An 18,048-nucleotide genomic window follows, 5' to 3' on the forward strand; every position below is an offset into this window, starting at 1 on the left:
GGATCTGAAGTGCCATGCTCTGAAACAGTTGGTACAGTGTCTTTGTTAAGAACAGAATCACACAGAGCTAAGACAAGTAAATCAACCGAGAGATTCCTTGGAGACGGGGTAACCCTAGAAGACGGAGAAGAGGAATATGAGGAGGAGTCTCTGAAGGCTAAGTACGAGAAGAGCCTTGAGGCAGACAGGATGGAGTGTGAGGAGAAACTCCTTGCTCTGCGCATCAGGAAATGGCAGCATGGGATGCGGATGTCTCAAGAAGAACCTTTTGAACCTGAACATGACCTCCCCTTGGCCACAGAGGAGAAATACTTGGAGCCGGAGGAGCACATCATGGAGATGACGTTTGAAGCAAAACCAGCTGTAGAGGTTGATTCTCCACTCCTTGTCACTAAGGAATCCCCCAAAACGAAACAGTACCTGGGAAGCCATGAAAAGGTGCCTTTGTTGAAGCCTATATCACCCCAGATGAAAAGGCAAGCAGAGGAGGCAGAAAGTACTTCATTGAAACAGAAATCCCCCTCAGCTAAGATAGGTAAAACAAACGAGAAATTCCTTGGTGACAGGGTAACCCTAGGAGACAGAGAAGAGGAATATGAGGAGGAGTCTCTGAAGGCTAAGTACGAGAAGAGCCTTGAGGCCGACAGGATGGAGTGTGAGGAGAAACTCCTTGCTCTGCGCATCAGGAAAAGGCAGCATGGGATGCGAATGTCTCAAGAGGAACCTTTTGAACCTGAACATGATCTCGCCTTGGCCACAGAGAAACAATACTTGGAGCCCGAGGAGCACAGCATGGAGATGACATTTGAACCAAGACCAGCTATAGAGGCTTATACTCTACTTCCTGTCCCTCAGAAATCCCCCAAAACAAAACAGTATCTGGGAAGCCATGAAAAGGTGCCTTTGAAGCCTAAATCACCCAAGATGAAAAGACAACCAGATGAAGCAGAATATACTTTATTGAAACAGAAATCACCAACAATGAAAACTAGATGCGAAAAAATGTTGTTTGAAAAGAGCAGCGAGGATCGTGAGCTACAGTTGTCAAGGGAGAACATCTCTGAGCTGAAAACAGAGAGTGAGTACTCCAGTGAACAGGAAGCCTTGAATGATAGGATCATGAAATGGCAGCAAGGGGTGCAGATTGAGCAGGAGCAGACAGTGGAACTCCCACACAACTGGGTGGAGGCCTACCCCCCATATGACACAGTTTTCCAGTCTACTTATGTACAGACAACCAGCCAGTCTACAGCCCTACAGCCCGGACAGACTTCTACAGAGAATATAACTATGGAGAAATCAACCCTGGGTGAGGCTGATCCTACTGGGCAACTGATGAAACAAGATGAGCAAATGATTGAGGTACTGGCCACAGAGGGACGAGAGACCAGACTTCAGAGAGACAGTGAGTACTTTGTCAGTGAGGAGGAGGCCCTGGCACAGCGACTTCTCAAGTGGCAACAGGATGTCCTTGACCAGGAGGAAGTTGTGGAGCTTGAGTCTGAATGGTCTATGGGTGAACAACACTATAAACAGACTCCCTCAGAACCACATGATTCCACTGTTTCAGGATATGATCCATCTAAAGCTGGGACAGAACATCATCATGCAGTCATGTCTGAGGAACTTTATGAGTTTGAACCTCCTGCTCCGTATAGAGATGGAAGCTGTCAACAGTTTCAGGATCAAGCTCCTACTAAAGAACCATCACATGCTCACCTGCTAGCTTATGGCCATACATCTAAATATGTATTTGAATCCTTACCTGACATAAAACCAAGAGCTGTTACCCCAGCTTCCGTGTCTCCTGCTGGTCATAGCCTATATTACAGTTGTGATGTTACAATTCAAGACCCCCCACACTCAGCCCCAGCATCTGAACTGGATAGAAGCCAAAAGGACTCATCAGTCCCAAGCTGCATTCCCATCCAGCTCCCTGAATCCCCAGTCCATGGATCTGAACCAGGTTATGCTCAGGCTCCCACTAACATGTTAAGGAATTCCTCTGTAGTAGCTCCAAGCTGTAGTACACAGGAAGGGCTCGCAATGGAAATGAAGAAGAGGAGAAGCAGGGAGTACACATTCACGGTGGAGGAAGGCCAGGTAGAACAAACAGAGGGCTTAAGAACACAACATGACCAGGTGGATGTTGGAAAAGTTAGGAGGGAGAATATTGGGTCCAAAGAGACCTCTGAATGGAGGGATAAAAATCTTGAGACTGGCACAGCAAGTGGAAAGATGAGTGACTTTAAAACCAAGTCCAAGCAGGAAAATAAAGAAAACGAAATGAAGGAAATGAAAGGCTCACCTCCGGTATTCGTCAAAGAAATAACAACCATGAAAGTAAAAATTGGTGAAATGTCAGAATTTACCTGTCAGTTCCAGGGGGACCCTGAGCCATCAGTCACATGGTTTAAAGACGGTCATCCCTTAACTCACAACCCAGATTATGACATCATGATAAAATCTTGTCATTCAAAACTGACTGTATACTACCCAACCACCGAACACAAAGGCACCTTTGACTGCATCATAACCAACAGTCATGGCCAGTCCACCTGCTGCGCAAGCCTGGAGATCTCAGATGAGAAGCTTCTGAGAACATCAGGAGCCACCCGGGTGCTGGTGTCCAAGGGAACCACAGAAAAACACCAGCAGCACTCCATAGAGGAGGAGCTGCAAGCCTTTATGAGTACAGGAGCAGCGACCCTCCATGTGCCCCAGGCAGGAGACCCCAGACCCCAGCACTCTGATAACTCCTGCACCTGCTCTCCAGTGCAGATCAGAATCACCTCTGCCACACCACTCCCTGACATGATCGACGTGGGCAGTGAAGCGAAGGCAGCTTCCACGGATGTCACCAAAGATCCCACCCCGCAGATACAAGAGGGGGCCTCCCAGGCTGTTAAACACAAATTTACATTCTCCTTTGATGTCACAAGGGAGGCTCCAGAGGTGGTCACTGAGCTCGAGAGCATCCTTGGTTCAAATGGAGAGCCTGTCGTATTAGAGTGTAAGGTAACTGGAGATCCAGCCAGTCAAAATACTTGTGTTGCCTCATCTGAGAAGAATCTCAGCAGTTCCCAACCAACCAAGCCTGAATCTTTCAGAGAGCCACTGCCATCTATATCTGGCTGTGGTCTGGAGTCTTCTGGTGCTGTAATCAACGTTTCTCAGATAAAGCAAGCTTTTGAGTCTGATTCACCAGACGGATACAGATTCCCCCCCTTTAGTGAGGAACAAAGAATGGAAGGTCTATTTCCTCAGGAATTCATTCCTGTGCTGACGAAAGAAGCACATTCTAGAGTGATTAGGGAAGGAAGTCCACTCATACCTAAACATAATGTAGAAGAAGCTTTCTCTTCCCAAACTACTGTATTTGGGGAGCCTAAAACTGTTCCGACATCAATGACATTTATACCACCCGAAACAGTATCTGTCCAAACTAAACCTGGATCAAAAGCATGTATACCTGCTGGAACAGGTTCTACCAAGACTAAGCCTGGCAGGCTTGAGATGTTGAAGCCAATCTTTGTGTCAGAGACGGACAGTGATATCAGGAGTGTAGAAGGGTCTTCTGTGCTGGACGGCCACCTGGAGTTGCATACATTTGTCCAGGATGTGCAGAACAAAGCAGATGTGGTCAGACCTGAGCCTTTTCTGCCAGGGAAGGTGGCTGAATACAATGAGGCTGATGAGGCAGAGGAAATGGAGAGAGAGAAAGTTATTCATGCATTTGAAAGAACAAGTAGCTTCATACCTTTCCAATCTGTTAAAACAGTGGCCAAGATCTCCTCTAAAGTGGCTGCCGAAGTCGCTGAGGTCACAACACAGAAGGGAGTCAATGATACCATATCACCTCCTGGTGGCAGTGACTCTAAATATCAGAGTCAGGAGTTCTCAGCTCTCATAGAGGAGGATAAGTGTACCTCTAAAGTGGCTGCTACAGTCACTGAGGTCACAACACAGAAGGGAGGCATTGATACCAAATCACCTCCTGGTGGCAGTGACTCTAAATATCAGATTCAGGAGGTCTCAGCTCTCATAGAGGAGGAGGCATATGGATATTTGGAGGCACGTCTTGGTGTAGATACTTTGGGTAAAGGGTTTACAATGAGCAAAGAAATTATGTCAATCCCAGAGCCCTCAATAGATAGTGGGGTCTTCCTCAGTATTCCAGATTCCAAGGTAGAGCTCCAGGAAATACCTGATGGGCTTGCTGACACTGACATTCTTGCTGAAGTTCAGAGTCATGATGGACTTCTCCAAGAGGGATCTACCAGTGAATCACAAATAATGGCTGTGAAGTCCAGAGCAGACAGCATGGCATTTGGTCTGGCTGCCTCTGTAGCAGAGCAAAAGGCTGAGAAGCAGACTATAACTAAACAGGTAAGCAGTGATCTTGACACTGCTTCAATTGAACTTGGAGCCTCTGCTGGAATCATGGAGGTAGAGGAAGTAACTTTCAATGCTGTGTATGACTACTATCACCCTCAGATAGACTGGGGACGACCACTTTCCCCAGAGTCTGAGATGTCCATAGAGATAGGCAGCACCTTCAGTGATGATATAGCAGATGCTGCTGAGAGGTTTTTCACCCCTGCCTCATCAACTGAGATCTTACAGACAGTCGCAGAGTCTTTCCAAACCCCCATGTCTCCAGAGTCCTTCCATACTCCAGCTACCTGCATATCTGGGGGGTTCATGACTCCTCCAGAATACCCCTTCTCTTCTACAGAGCAGAAGAGAGCCTCGACGGCTGATTCCAGTGAACTCTTCTTCTCTCCTTCTCAGTTCCTGAGGTCTCCCGAGGATAAGGGCATTGATATCGGACCTTCTGTGTATAGTTTGGAGGAAAGTCGATTCCTTGCTGAAAGCAAAGGGTCTCTTGGTCTTGGTTCTATCCAGGAGAAGGTTCAAGGAATACCACCGGCGTTCCTCAAACCTCTTACAAAGAAAAGGGTGTTTGAAAATGATTGTCTCACTTTTTATGCCGAGGTGTTTGGTCTTCCATCTCCAGAGGTGAGATGGTTCCACAACAAATCCCAGCTGCTTTCTGACGACAGAGTCCGAATGCACAGAGATGGAGATAACATCAGACTGACAATGAACAGTGTCACCAAAGCAGACCAGGGGGAGTACATTTGTGAAGCCCTGAACTATGTAGGGGAAGCGAGAAGCGTAGCTTTAGTTGTTGTTGTATCTCAGGAAGTGAGGTTCATGCCTGCTCCACCTTCGGTGACTCATCAACACATTATGGAGTTTGACATGGAGGACAATGATTCTTCTCGCTCTACGTCCCCTCAGGAGATCCTGTTGGAGGTTGAGCTCGATGAGAACGAGGTCAAAGAGTTTGAGAGGCAGGTGAAAATCATTACCATTCCTGAGTATACCGCAGATAATAAGAGCATGATAATTTCCCTGGACGTTTTGCCTAGTCTGTATGAGGAGGGTGCTTTGGACTTTGTCACACAGGAGAATGATGATCTGAAAATATCGTTTGAGGTTACTGAAATGCCCCCAAGGTTCATCAACCCTATCTGTGACATGGAGACCCCCGAGACCACCACAGTCTTGTTTGAGTGTTCTCTCATGGGTAGACCATCGCCTATCATCTCCTGGTTCAAAGGAGACAAGAAAATTCCCCATGACAACAAGAAATATCTTCCCTCCTCTGATGGAGACAACCATTTCCTGAAGATATCTAGAGTCAGCACCCAGGACAGTGGTGTTTACACTTGCAGAGCAATCAATGTGGTCGGGGAGACGGTGTGCAGGGCTTTCCTCAAGGTGATGAGTACCGAAAACTTGTCCGGTCAGACCCGAGGCCGGGAGCTCACTGCCGTCTCCCTAGGAAGCGCCAAGGTCCAGCCCCAGAAGTTTGACCTAATGGTAGGCAACATGTCCCTGGAGGGAGAGCAGGCGTCGGAGATTGAGCTGGAGTTTGAGTTTGAGCATGAAGCTGAAGAGTCTCAGCGTGCAGTCCAACTGGTGGCCAACACTGATCATCAGATGAGCGAACATGGAGAGAAATATGTCAGCATCAACTTTGATGTGTTTGCTGAGCCAGCCAAAGATGATAAAATAGAATTCAAAGGGAAGTCATCAGAAATGTGTAGCTTCCAGTTTCAGGTCACAGAAACAGCCCCTAAATGTATAATACCACTGACGGCTGTGACAGCAGCGCACGGTACGCCTGTGATCCTGCAATGCTTGGTGAATGGCAAGCCAAACTCTACTGCTCAGTGGTACAAGGATGGACACTTGGTGCAAAGTAGCCGGTGTATCATCCAGGAGAAAAGCTCCGGCCATTTCAATCTACTCATCACTAATGTTACACAAAATGATGCTGGGGAGTACAAATGTTTAATCCAAAACCAAGCCGGCCACACTGAAACTACTGCTCTCCTGAAGGTGTTGTAGAACAGAAAGAGACAGAAGTGTAAAAAGTATTTAAGGCTAAGGGTTAAAGGCTAGATGAGGCTCCTCTAAATCGTGATGGTTAAGTTGGGATTGTTTTATTTTGTGCAAGCTCAAAGTGAGGGTGTATTGTAGCACATCAGAGCCAATTGTTTTTCAGTGGATTTGTAGATGGTTGTATGGTGTGGTATGGTTGTGCCATTAAAATGGTCAGGGTTTACATTTGCTTTTCAAATCAATTATCAGTTAATGTTAATTTAGACACTCTGTGATATCGATTTTGAATATAATAAATATAACATTTTAAGTAGAGTAATGACAGGATTATAAACATGCATAATTATGTGTTCAATGAATCATCCACTTCTGGAATTAATAAGTAGAATTTGAAGTCAATATCTCATCAAATGGATTTTGCTACCTACAAAAATAAAAGATTTTTGTACTAAAATGTAAAAAGCAATCCTACCTGGTCCTTTCATATATAATATTTAAACAACAATCTAATATAGTTCATATGGATTTCATTTTGTATAACATATTACAAACTTCGCTTTAAATATCAAATTTAATCGGTAGATAAGAATAGGAAGTGTCTCAGCGGATGTGTTAAAATATACATCAACATTCACATAGACATTGACATGTACATAACAGTTAAACAATATTCGCAAACTTCTGAAAAAATGGTTTTGTGACCTCAGACTAAACACTTAGTCTGTCACAAGATGACACTGCCAGTGACCCTGACATCTAATTCACCAAATACTTCCTTTGTAGCATTGAATAGATAGAACAAAGCTGTATTTTTATTGAAGTGTTTGTTTTGTGAAAGCTATTCATGTCTGTCTCTGATGCAGTATTAATACAAGCTGCTGGTTTAATTAGGTTTTTCTGACTGAACATTTACATTTTCTATATATATTTTCAAAATAAATTGATATTTTTGTAAATATGTGTACTTTTAGAGATACTCTTGGTATAGGCTGACTATTATGAACCCAAACAACAACTATGATACGCTACAAAGCCATGAGCACACAGCTAAATATTTCAGATGAATATTATAAACCTTGGCGTAACTGTACAGAAGTTGTATTTGTTTGAGTTGGAGTTATGCAAGATACAATAAAGGATTTTGTGCAAATAGGACAAGTATGGTGTCTTTTTTTAACCTTTTCCTTAAACTTAAGAGTCATTGAAATGACGACTGAAGAATCAAGAGATATTGTACATCTTCTGAAAAAATCTCACTAATTATTTTGGTTCAATAAGTTTATATCAATCACTTATCAATTAGTTGTTCAATATATTTAGCTTTAATAGAACTTCCACTATGTATCAAAGTACAAAGAATGTTCTAATAATATGTATGAGATGTATCAAATTAATGATAATTGTTAATTAATTAAATAATTAGTGCAGGTAAAACCATTTGATAATGAATGAATTGTTCTTCTGTTGATCAAGTGGTCCTCAACCCTCCTCATTATCTCCTAACAGAACATTCTAGCATCTCCATGGAAACCAAGCGAGAAGAAACCCACTCCACCTCTCTACAGCTCCCACAGAAAAAAACTAGGACACTCCAACTCAAGCCAGAGCCCAAACGTTACTCTAGTTCTTTAGAGAAGAAAAAAGAAAAGCCAGTTTTCCTTAGCCAGCTGTCTCCAGCTGCTGTGACCGAAGGGGAAACGGCTAGGTTTACCGTCACAGTGGCGGGCTTTCCCAAGCCCTCTGTTCAATGGTTCCACAATGGAAAGGTGATACAAAGCTCCACTGTTTATATACTGATAGAGGGAAAAGAGGAATACACATTGGTAATCACCAAGCTTACTTCTGACTATGAAGGAGAGTATTCCTGTACTGCCACAAATATAATTGGCCAAACCACCTGCTCCACATACCTAGAAGTTAAAAAGAGTAATGTTAGTAAGGCAGAGAAATGGGTTGAACAAATGTTCGAGGTTAAAGGTCAACCTCCCACATTCACGGTAGAGTTTCACTCTGAAAGATCCCCTGAGGGAGGAGAAGTTTCCTTTAAATATGAAGCACGTGGACACCCAATTCCAGATGTTAAATGGTTTAAAGGCGCTTTTCAGATCGGACCAAATAGGAACTGTATCATAGTCAACAACTCAGATGGCTCTGGCCTCATCCAAATAAAGAGCATCAAACAGGAGGACAGCGGCATCTATACTTGTAAGGCCCTTAACCATTTTGGAGAGGCTTCATGTAGTGCTGAACTGGTGGTTTTCAGGGAGGCTGTTCAGCAGGAACAGCGCCCAGTCGTTCAAGAAAGATGCTACAAAGTAACCATGACTGAGCAAGCCACAGAGTCACGCTTGTACCAGGTCAGCCTTCCAGGACAGGAAAGATCTAGTTCAGATCAAATGGTTTACACCATTGGCACTGAGGACAGGCAGGTCATTCCCAGTGAGCAGGTGGGCACCATTAGAGAGCTGAATATTTCTGCCGCCACTCTCCAGAGAGAGCAGGTCACCCACCAGGCTGCCGTTCTGCAGTCCCATGAAGTGGAGGAGAGAGTGTCAGTGGCTCCTGCCCATCCATCCCACATTTCAGCAGTCCCTCTCAAACAGCTCCACATGGCAGCATTCACATCCTCTGTCTTGGAGAGTCAAGACCTCACAGAGCAACACTGTGATCACATTCTGAGTCCGGAGCTTTTCAAGCTGAAGGCCGCAGAGGAGAAAAAGTCTAAAGTTATGTCAGCCTTATCGGAGGAGGTCCTAACTCTCTCTACTGTTAGTACAGAGCCTCTGGGTGACAGGGTGTCAGCTAAGATCATGCCCACCTCAGAACCAAAGCATGTTGTTAGTGGTCCACAGGTGGATGCACAGCTGCCCCTCCTGATGGAGTCATCCCATGACATCCCCCAGCCCCAGCAGGAGAAGAGCTATCAGGTGAAGGAAGGTGTTAAGATCTTATACTCTGCCCAGTTAGCAGAGAAGTGTGTGCTGCTTGAGGGCCACATCACCCAGCTAGCCTCAGCAGAATCTGCTGTCAAATCCTCATCGAGCAAAGAACAGCCCAGACCAATCTTGGCCACAGTCAGTGAGACCAAGCAGGCTTTATCCAAAGAGACCGTGTTCTCGATGCAGAGGCCTGATCAGGAGATGGCTAGTGTTTGTAGAGATATAGTGATGAAGGAAGCCCTCACAGCAGAGGAGGGGCAGGCTCTTCCAGCTGAACAATCCCAAAACCTGCAGAGTCTGGATAGTGCAGAGATACTTCAGTCCCAGGTTGAGCCAGAGCAGTTGTTGCACCTGCAGGTCATCACAGACCAGGACCTCCTCCCTTTTGAGGAGAGGTTCATATGTGACAAGCCTGCTCCAGAACAGTTGAGCAGCAGGAAAAGTCCAACCATTTTACACAGTGTCAGGCATATTGATCAAAGGACAGTGGTGTGTGAACATAAAGAAGAGTTTGATGCTACCCCTAGCACCATTACAATCCAGCCCATAAAAGAGGTTCACGCTTCACTCCATCTTCACTCCCACCAGCCTGTGCAGGAACTAGCTAAAGAGGGACTACTTGTCGTTGAGATACCGAAGCAACAGCTGGCAGCACAGAAACAGGAGAAGGCCAGGAATCATGCAGCCATCTCCGAGGAGAGAAGGGAGATCACAGCAGATTATCACAAAGATCTTGATGTGTCTGTGACAGGAGTTAAATCACAGCTTGGATCAGAGCCTGGACCTCAGAACATCCTCCAGGTCTCCTTTCATTCAATGCAGCTCCCAAAGGAGAATATTTTCAGTAGTGACATGAAACAGCAGCGTGCCTTAGTTCAGAAGGAGGAGCGTTGGAATTTGATGAATGTCACCACTGTAGAAGATAGCCAGGCTTTGGAGGAGGGCCATACCAAGAGTCTGCCTGCTGTGGATAAATTCACCTGCCAGACAGCTGTAGAGCCTAAGGTTCCCACAGAGCCAGTCCAGGTTGAGAAGAAGGAGATCTCTACTGAGATCAGCTTATCTCTAGAGGCAGCAGAGCAGGACTTTGCGGTTCAAATCCAGGAGGGCCAGTCAGTCAGACAGTCAATCATGATGGACGAGAAGCGTATGCTGAGAGGGGAGTTTTCTCATGAGCTTATAAAGTCAGAGTCCTCTAGTATTAGTGTTACCACACAGCCAAAACTTTCTTTAATGGCACCACAGTCTGAAGAGAGCACAGCCCTGCCCAAAGAGCTGACCTTTGTGATTCAGATTCCCAAACCATCCAGTGTGAATATTAGGCGTCAGCTGAAAGATGCTCTTCAGTCTGCTGTGGCCCAGGAACAACCAATGCTACTTGCGGAGGTGCTGGGGAAGTTAGAGGCAGCACAGATCCAGGAAGTCAAGGTTCAGAAAGAGCCAAAACGTTCAATGTTCACATACCTTGTCACGTCATCTGGTGCCCCCATAGAAATCTCTCTGGCTTTTGATGGTGAGTACCCTCAGACAGCTGACCTGAGGTCTGAACTGCAGGCAGCCTTCCACTCTATAGTTTACCAAGAGTCCCAGGCCCTGACTCTGGAACAGCCCAGTACTATGCTTCTAGACAGGCCTCAGCGAATGCAGGTTATTTCTGCCCCCTCAAATGAAATGCTGTCATCTGTGGTTGAGTCCATCCACGTAGCAGAAAGTATTGTGGATATTACTGCAACTCAGTCTCAGGCTGCTTCTATTAAAACAGAATCTGGCTTGGCAGTAGAGTCTCTGAGCACAGAGCAGCAGGTAGTCATTCAGGAAGCCAAGGTGAAGAAACAGGTTATCCAGGTCTCCAGGGAGGCTCATGTGGCTTCTGAGCAGTCAGTGCAGGTGAGCAGACATGAGGTGAAGTCTGTGAGAGCCAAGAGCCAGCAAGACGTAGATGCTGTCGATGTGGTCAGCATCAGATCTAGTTCCAGCACCAAAGAGCGGTCTATAGACATTTCTGTTCAGAGGGAGAGCCAGGAAATTACCCTTAAGGAGGAATTTACATTGTCCAACCCTGACATACTCACGTCTCTGCAGGATTTAACTGTTGACGAGGACAGTATGGTAAAGTTTAGCACCACCATTGGGTATGTCACCAAGGTAAACTGGCTTTTCAATGGTAAATTGGTCAAATCTGGCAAAGAGTTCAAGTGTTCTAAAGACAATGACACATACACACTGATTATCAACAAAGTTATCAAGGAGAAGCATCAAGGAGAATATGTCTGTGAGGCTGAGAATGAAGCTGGCAAGACAACAACATCTTCAAGACTCACTGTGGTCTCAAGAGGTTTGAATCCAGGCAGATCAGACCTGATCTATCCATCACTCCACCTGCAACCAACTAACAGAACCATGCACACCAGTCACGTCAACAAAATAACCTTAACCATAGAAGACCCTTTTAAGAAGCTCCATTTTATTGAACTTTGTTGGATTACGGTTTTCATTTCACTCTCAAGAAGGTCACTTCTACTAACTCACCATGGAAACATATTGTAATGGGTCTGTAGACCAGATCTCTTTAGCCTGGGGATCTGCTGATTTCAGTAGTAGACAAGCCTCAGGCTTTGTCTAATGTCTTTAAGATCTGGTCTTCACCTCATCAACGTCTCATTCTCTCCATCAGCTCTTGGTTCATGCATGTTCCCAGGACTCCATTCTTTTTATTCTTGCCAGAACAAGAGCCCCCGTGCTTTTAAAATATTAGGATACATCAGAACACCATTGGCATAGTAAGGATAGTGTTATAACATGAAGATAATTTACACACCGTTCAGGTCCATTCGATCGTAAGGCAAACCACATATATTTATTCAGCACGGGGTCACTGTTCGTCCTTTCTTTACTTTCAACCTCCATTGTCTTTCTTTCCCACAGTCATCCTTTTTCTGTTCCGCAGTCACCTACTGGAATGAATCCCATCATCGCTGTGCATTCAACCATTCCTGTTCCAGAACATTATTTCTATCACGCTTTATTAAATGGTGATGAACACATTGATGTGATGACTAATTTAATCTCATTCTTTTCCTCAGTACCACCAATCTTCAGGCAGAAGATAGGCTCTATGGAGATCAACGTGGGCGGCTACGCCAAGATGGAATGTGAGATTGAAGATTCTCCGAACGTGACCTTCAAATGGTACAAGTCGGCTGTGGAGATACGGCAGAGCGACAAATACCGGATCCTCAGCCATCAAGGCGGCTCGGCCCTGGAGCTCCAGAGCCCCACCAAGGCTGATAGCGGGGAATACAGCTGCAAGGCCTCTAACCAGCACGGCGCCGACAGCTGCTCCGCCACCCTGAACGTCACCGGTAAGAGAACCACTGTGTGGTCTTTAAATCCTCTTTCTGTGTGAGGTGTTCTGAAGAGTGGTGTTTGTATAACCGGGTTGGTAAGAGGTTGGTTAAATGTGTGTTCATTACCTTACCTATCTTACGTCCACATATTTGCCAAGTTTATTATTTGGAACATTGGAGTTGGTCCAGACTTCATATTTATATCCTGTTTTTCTACCTGTTTACCTACTCTCCTTAGAAATGTACCCACCAGTATTTGTATCAAAACCAGAACCAATGACATTATATGTTGGTAAACGCACCCTGTTCCAGTGCTCAGTCAGTGGAACTTCCCCGATGGAAGTTGTCTGGCACAAGGATAACATAGCAATCTCTTCTGAGGGGAACTGTTTGATGAAAAGTGAAAAGAACAAGTATTCCCTTGAGATTACATGCCTTGAGCTATCCCATCAGGGGGAGTACCTCTGTAAAGCCTCCAACCCTGTTGGCACTGCTACCTTCACCACAGAGCTCAGGGTTGTCAGTAAGCCAAGCTTTGTGAAGACGTTTGAGCCAGTGTCTTCAACTGTCGATGAGACACTTCACCTGGAGTGTCAGGTGGATGAAGACACTGGTGTGTCTGTCACCTGGACCAGGGATGGCAAAAAGGTCCACCAGACTATGGAATGTAAAATGTGGTTTGATGATAAAGTGGCTGTTCTTGAGATCCCCAAGTCTAAATTGAAGGACTCTGGGAAATATGTCTGTACAGCCACAAACGAGGCAGGGAGTTCGACCTGCCAGGCTATGGTCACTGTTCAAGGTAAGATCTTATGGTGTGCTTTCCGTGTTTTTATGACCAGATGCACAGCATCGTCCATCAAGCTGGTGGTGTATTGTTGAGCCCATGCTGTTGCTAACACACTCTTGCTTTTCTTAAGTATTTCTCTCATGTACACTTCTCTTTTGGTAGTAACGCCATGTTTATCTCTTTTCAATGATAAAACAAACAAACGGGATACTTCTAGAACCACCTGCCTTTGTCAAGAAGATGGAGCCGAAGTTGACTTGGAAAAAGGGCATAGCTGCTCGCTTACAGTGCACAGTTAAAGGATCTCCAGAACTCAGTGTCCACTGGTTCTGCAGCGACAGAGAACTCAGCCATGGAGATAAATATAAAATCTCCTTCAAGAATGGAGCAGCCACTCTGGAGATGGTGAATGTTCTTGTTACAGACAGTGGGACGTACATCTGTGAGGTATCAAATGATGCTGGCAGTGATAGCTGTAACACCCTGATAGCAGTTAAAGGTTTGTCAGACTGTTTGAAAAGTCCTGGAGTCAACGTAGAATAAGACGCAGAAGGGACTTGCTGTGTATAATCTTAATATTCTCTTGCCTCCCAGAACCACCCTCATTTAAGAAGGAGCTAAAGACAATGGAGGCTGTGAAAGGAAGTCCAGCTCACCTTGAGTGTGAGATTACAGGAACAGGTCCTTTTGAAATCAACTGGTTCAAAAATAAGAAAGCTATTGCCTCTGATCAAAGATACAAGGTGATTTCCCAAGAGTCTCTGGCACGGCTTGAGATTCAGACATTTGAAAGTGCAGATGTCGGAGACTACCAGTGTGTTGCTTCCAATGATGTGGGTAAAATAAGCACTAAGGCACTAGCTAAGCTAAAAGGTTAGTACTTGTTGGTTTAGTGAAAAGCATACATTGGTTGTTAAGTCAAAGCCTTGAATGATGATATTTTAAATGATTTGTGTAGAACCACCATCATTCTCAAAAAGAGTTGAGAGTGTTGTGGCAGTGTTGGATAACACAGTCAAACTTCAAGGCAGCATAAAAGGATCAGCTCCCCTCACTGTTAAATGGACGAAAGACTCTGAGATCCTAAGAGATGATGATCCCAATATCAGCATGCGGTTTGAGAACAATGTTGCCAGCCTTACAATATCCACTGTCACGATCAGCCAAAGTGGAAAGTATACATGCCAAGCAGAGAACGAGGCAGGGCAACAGAAATGTGAAGCTACTTTGACTGTTCAAGGTCAGTATATTATATGAATCCCTAATGATGAATATGAAAAATATATGAAGGACTTTGAGCCAGTTATGTCCCTACAACTAACTGAACTATCTTACCTTAGAACCCGCCAGAATCTTAGAACCTGCAGAGTCCATAAGTGTGACTGCAGGAGATTCAGCCACACTGGAATGTACAATCACTGGAAGCCAAGACCTCAAGGTGAAATGGTTTAAAGATGGAAAGGAGGTGACAAGTGGTCGTAAATACAAAATCACTCTGAAGGAGAAAACTGCCATGTTAAAAGTTCTGGCAGCAGAAAAAGACGACACTTCTGAATTCAGGATGGAGGTGTCTAACAAAGTGGGCAAGGACCAGTGCACATGCTCTGTTACCATCCTAGGTTAGCTGCTTACCTCTTAGATATGGTGTTGTACCATTAATTTACAGATTGACAATATCTAATGCATAATTTGTTCTATAGCTTACACATGAAATCTCTTTCAATATCAATAATCTTTGAGTTAATTGAACAATGTTTTCTCTTTAACAACCAGATCGGACAATGCCTCCAACTTTCACTAAGTCTCTGAAAAGGGTTGATGGTTGCATCTCTGCAGATGTCTCCATGGACTGTAAAGTGTCCGGTTCCCAACCAATGACCATCACTTGGTTCAAGGATGAATCAGAGATTGCATCTGGGGGAAGGTTCCTGTCAGAGTTCAAAGATAGCTCTGCCACCCTGAAAATCATGAAGCTACAGAAAGCTGACTCAGGAGTTTATAAATGCAGAGCTACGAATTCTGCTGACTTTAAAGAAACAAGTGGCACTCTCTATGTCAAAGGTTATGGATAATTCTGACTTATTCCATCATGTTGATCTTTTGTCTTACGCCAATAACGATTTAATGCTGACATAACATATACATGTCTTGGTTTCTAGAGCCCCCAGCTTTCACAGTGAAACCAGAAAACCTGGAGGTAATACCAGGCTCTACTGTTTCTTTGAAATCAGCCTTCACTGGAACAGCTCCTCTGGCTGTCAAGTGGTTCAGAGAAGAAAAGGAAATTTCCACTGGACGCTCATATTTCATTAAGAAAGATGTCTCATCCAGCTGCTTGGAACTCCACTCAGTGAAATCCAGCGACTCTGCTAAGTTCACATGCCAACTATCCAACGATGCTGGGAAAGTGGACTGTACTGCTGTCCTCTTTGTAAAAGGTGGCTTGTTTTGTACATCGTTTTAGCTGCATATTGAAATCTTCTGGTCTTTAACTTAGATATAATGAAATCAATATTCACCCTTGTCCCATCATGAATGCATCCCTCTTCTCCCAGAACCCCCCATGTTTGAGAAGAAGCTGGAAGCTATTAAGATGGCCACCAGTGGCAGCTCTGTGAAGATAGAGTGCAGAGCCACAGGAACCCCTGTCATCTCTTATAAATGGTTCAAGGATGAGATAGAAGTCAGCAGTAGTCCTAAATACACTATGACTGTGAATGACTCAGTGGCCTCTCTGGAGGTGGTAGACAGCAGTGTGGAGGATTGTGGAGATTATGTATGTGTGGCTTCCAGTGAAGCTGGAAGTGACCGCTGTTGCTGTACCATGACAGTCGAAGGTTGGTTCCAATTTGATTTCTTTGCTCAGGTTAACCAATACTATATATGAATATATCTGGTTTGACTCTGAGAGATATGCATTTGATAAAGTTTTATCATGTGTAGTGGAGTTTGCTCACCAAGCTTCCATCTTCTTTTAGAGCCCCCAGTGTTTGTGTGTTGTTTGGACTCCAAAGACGTAGTGAAAGGCTCTGAACTAGTTCTGGAGGGACAGCTGTCTGGCTCTGCTCCATTCAGTGTCTCCTTTTATAAAAATGCCAAACTGCTCAGGAATGACAAGAGACACAAAGTGACAGTGAAGGACCACCAGGTGGTGCTGCAGGTGCTGTCGGTAGAGGCAGCAGATACAGGCTCTTACAAGTGTCATGTGGAGAACAAGGTGGGAAACACCTCGAGTGAATGTCAAGTAACACTCAAAGGTATACCATATTTCTTTAATTCATCCATTCATTTGGTTTCCATTGCTAGAAGCAAATCAAAACCCTATCATTAAATATATTTTTTGGAAATAATCACTGTTGGAAGAGATTTATTCATGTCATGTATTTATGAACCTTGTAGAACCACCATTGTTTGTTCATAAGCTTGAGAACATGAGCTGCCTGGTGTCCAAGGAGGTGTCTCTACAATGTTCTCTGAAGGGTTCTGAACCCATGACATTGTCCTGGCTTAAAGATGACCATGAGCTCAAAGAAGCTGAACACATTCAGATTACATATGAGAATAAGATCGCCCGCCTCCACATTACCTGTGTACATGCCGACCACGCTGGCAAGTACACCTGCCTGTCTCACAACCAGGCAGGGAGCCAGAAATGTTTTGCTGTTCTGACTGTAAAAGGTTGGTTCTGAAGTCTCTCAGCTTGCTCCCGTATAATATATCATTACTTTATGACTATCCTGTTTAACATCATAACAAACTGTTTCATCAGAACCGGCTAAGATCAAAGAGGAGGCAAAGTCAATCAGTGTCACCCAGGGAGATCCAGCCGCTCTTGAATGTCGGTTCTCAGGCACCAAACCTCTCAAGGCCACATGGCTGAAGGGTGGAAAGGAGCTGGCCTCAGGCCAGAGATATAAGATTCAGAGCACTGACACAAGCTCCATACTGAAGATCCTGAAAACAGAGACAAATGATAGTGGTGAATACATCTTTGAGGTGTCAAATGATGTTGGACAAAATTGTTGTGAGGCTTCACTAACTATTATAGGTCAGTTAATTTTAAACACTATACAAAGTGCATTGTAAGTGTTAGGCCCAATCTGGATTCATTGCTCTACATAAATCTCAACCTTAACCCTACCCCTCAACCTTACCCCTACGAAATGGGAAGACAACTTCTTTATTTAGATTTTATTATTTTTTATCTTTTGATACAATATCTGTTTCTGGAATTTTACTGTTTAGTTTGAATGTCTTAGGAATGCAACCTTACCCACATGGAAAAGCACAGTATGAATAGATAAGAATATCATTCATGCTCACAATCTGTTAGAAACTGCAGAAACTTTATTTTGGATCAAACATTATACAAGATCAACATAATATATAAAACCAGAATAAACATAGAACATGAGGTAGTATGCCATCCATGTAAAACATAAATATTAGGGGTGTAACGATTCACCGATACGAATCGGTATCCGGTTGGATTAACACAGATGCGACTACATTGATACATGGGCCCCTGAATCGATTTAAATTGACCAAGAATCTG

General features: G+C 44.4%; 1 protein-coding gene across 1 annotated transcript in view; it reads left to right on the top strand.

Moving 5' to 3' along the window:
- The window catches only part of ttn.2 (titin, tandem duplicate 2), a gene marked incomplete at its 5' end in the record, with an annotated part of 205,553 nt that overhangs the window by 33,851 nt on the left and 153,654 nt on the right, over positions 1 to 18,048 (top strand). The window contains 13 exons of the mRNA XM_079733755.1: positions 7,924 to 11,691; positions 12,440 to 12,718; positions 12,942 to 13,505; positions 13,711 to 13,992; positions 14,088 to 14,366; positions 14,452 to 14,733; positions 14,834 to 15,112; positions 15,267 to 15,554; positions 15,653 to 15,931; positions 16,049 to 16,330; positions 16,472 to 16,750; positions 16,893 to 17,171; positions 17,263 to 17,541. Coding sequence (XP_079589881.1) covers positions 7,924 to 11,691; positions 12,440 to 12,718; positions 12,942 to 13,505; positions 13,711 to 13,992; positions 14,088 to 14,366; positions 14,452 to 14,733; positions 14,834 to 15,112; positions 15,267 to 15,554; positions 15,653 to 15,931; positions 16,049 to 16,330; positions 16,472 to 16,750; positions 16,893 to 17,171; positions 17,263 to 17,541 — 7,419 coding nt within the window. The remainder of the gene's footprint in view (positions 1 to 7,923; positions 11,692 to 12,439; positions 12,719 to 12,941; positions 13,506 to 13,710; positions 13,993 to 14,087; positions 14,367 to 14,451; positions 14,734 to 14,833; positions 15,113 to 15,266; positions 15,555 to 15,652; positions 15,932 to 16,048; positions 16,331 to 16,471; positions 16,751 to 16,892; positions 17,172 to 17,262; positions 17,542 to 18,048) is intronic.

The sequence above is a fragment of the Pollachius pollachius genome, assembly GCF_949987615.1.
Source record: "Pollachius pollachius genome assembly, chromosome: 3".
In the NCBI taxonomy this organism is placed as follows: Eukaryota; Metazoa; Chordata; class Actinopteri; order Gadiformes; family Gadidae; genus Pollachius; species Pollachius pollachius.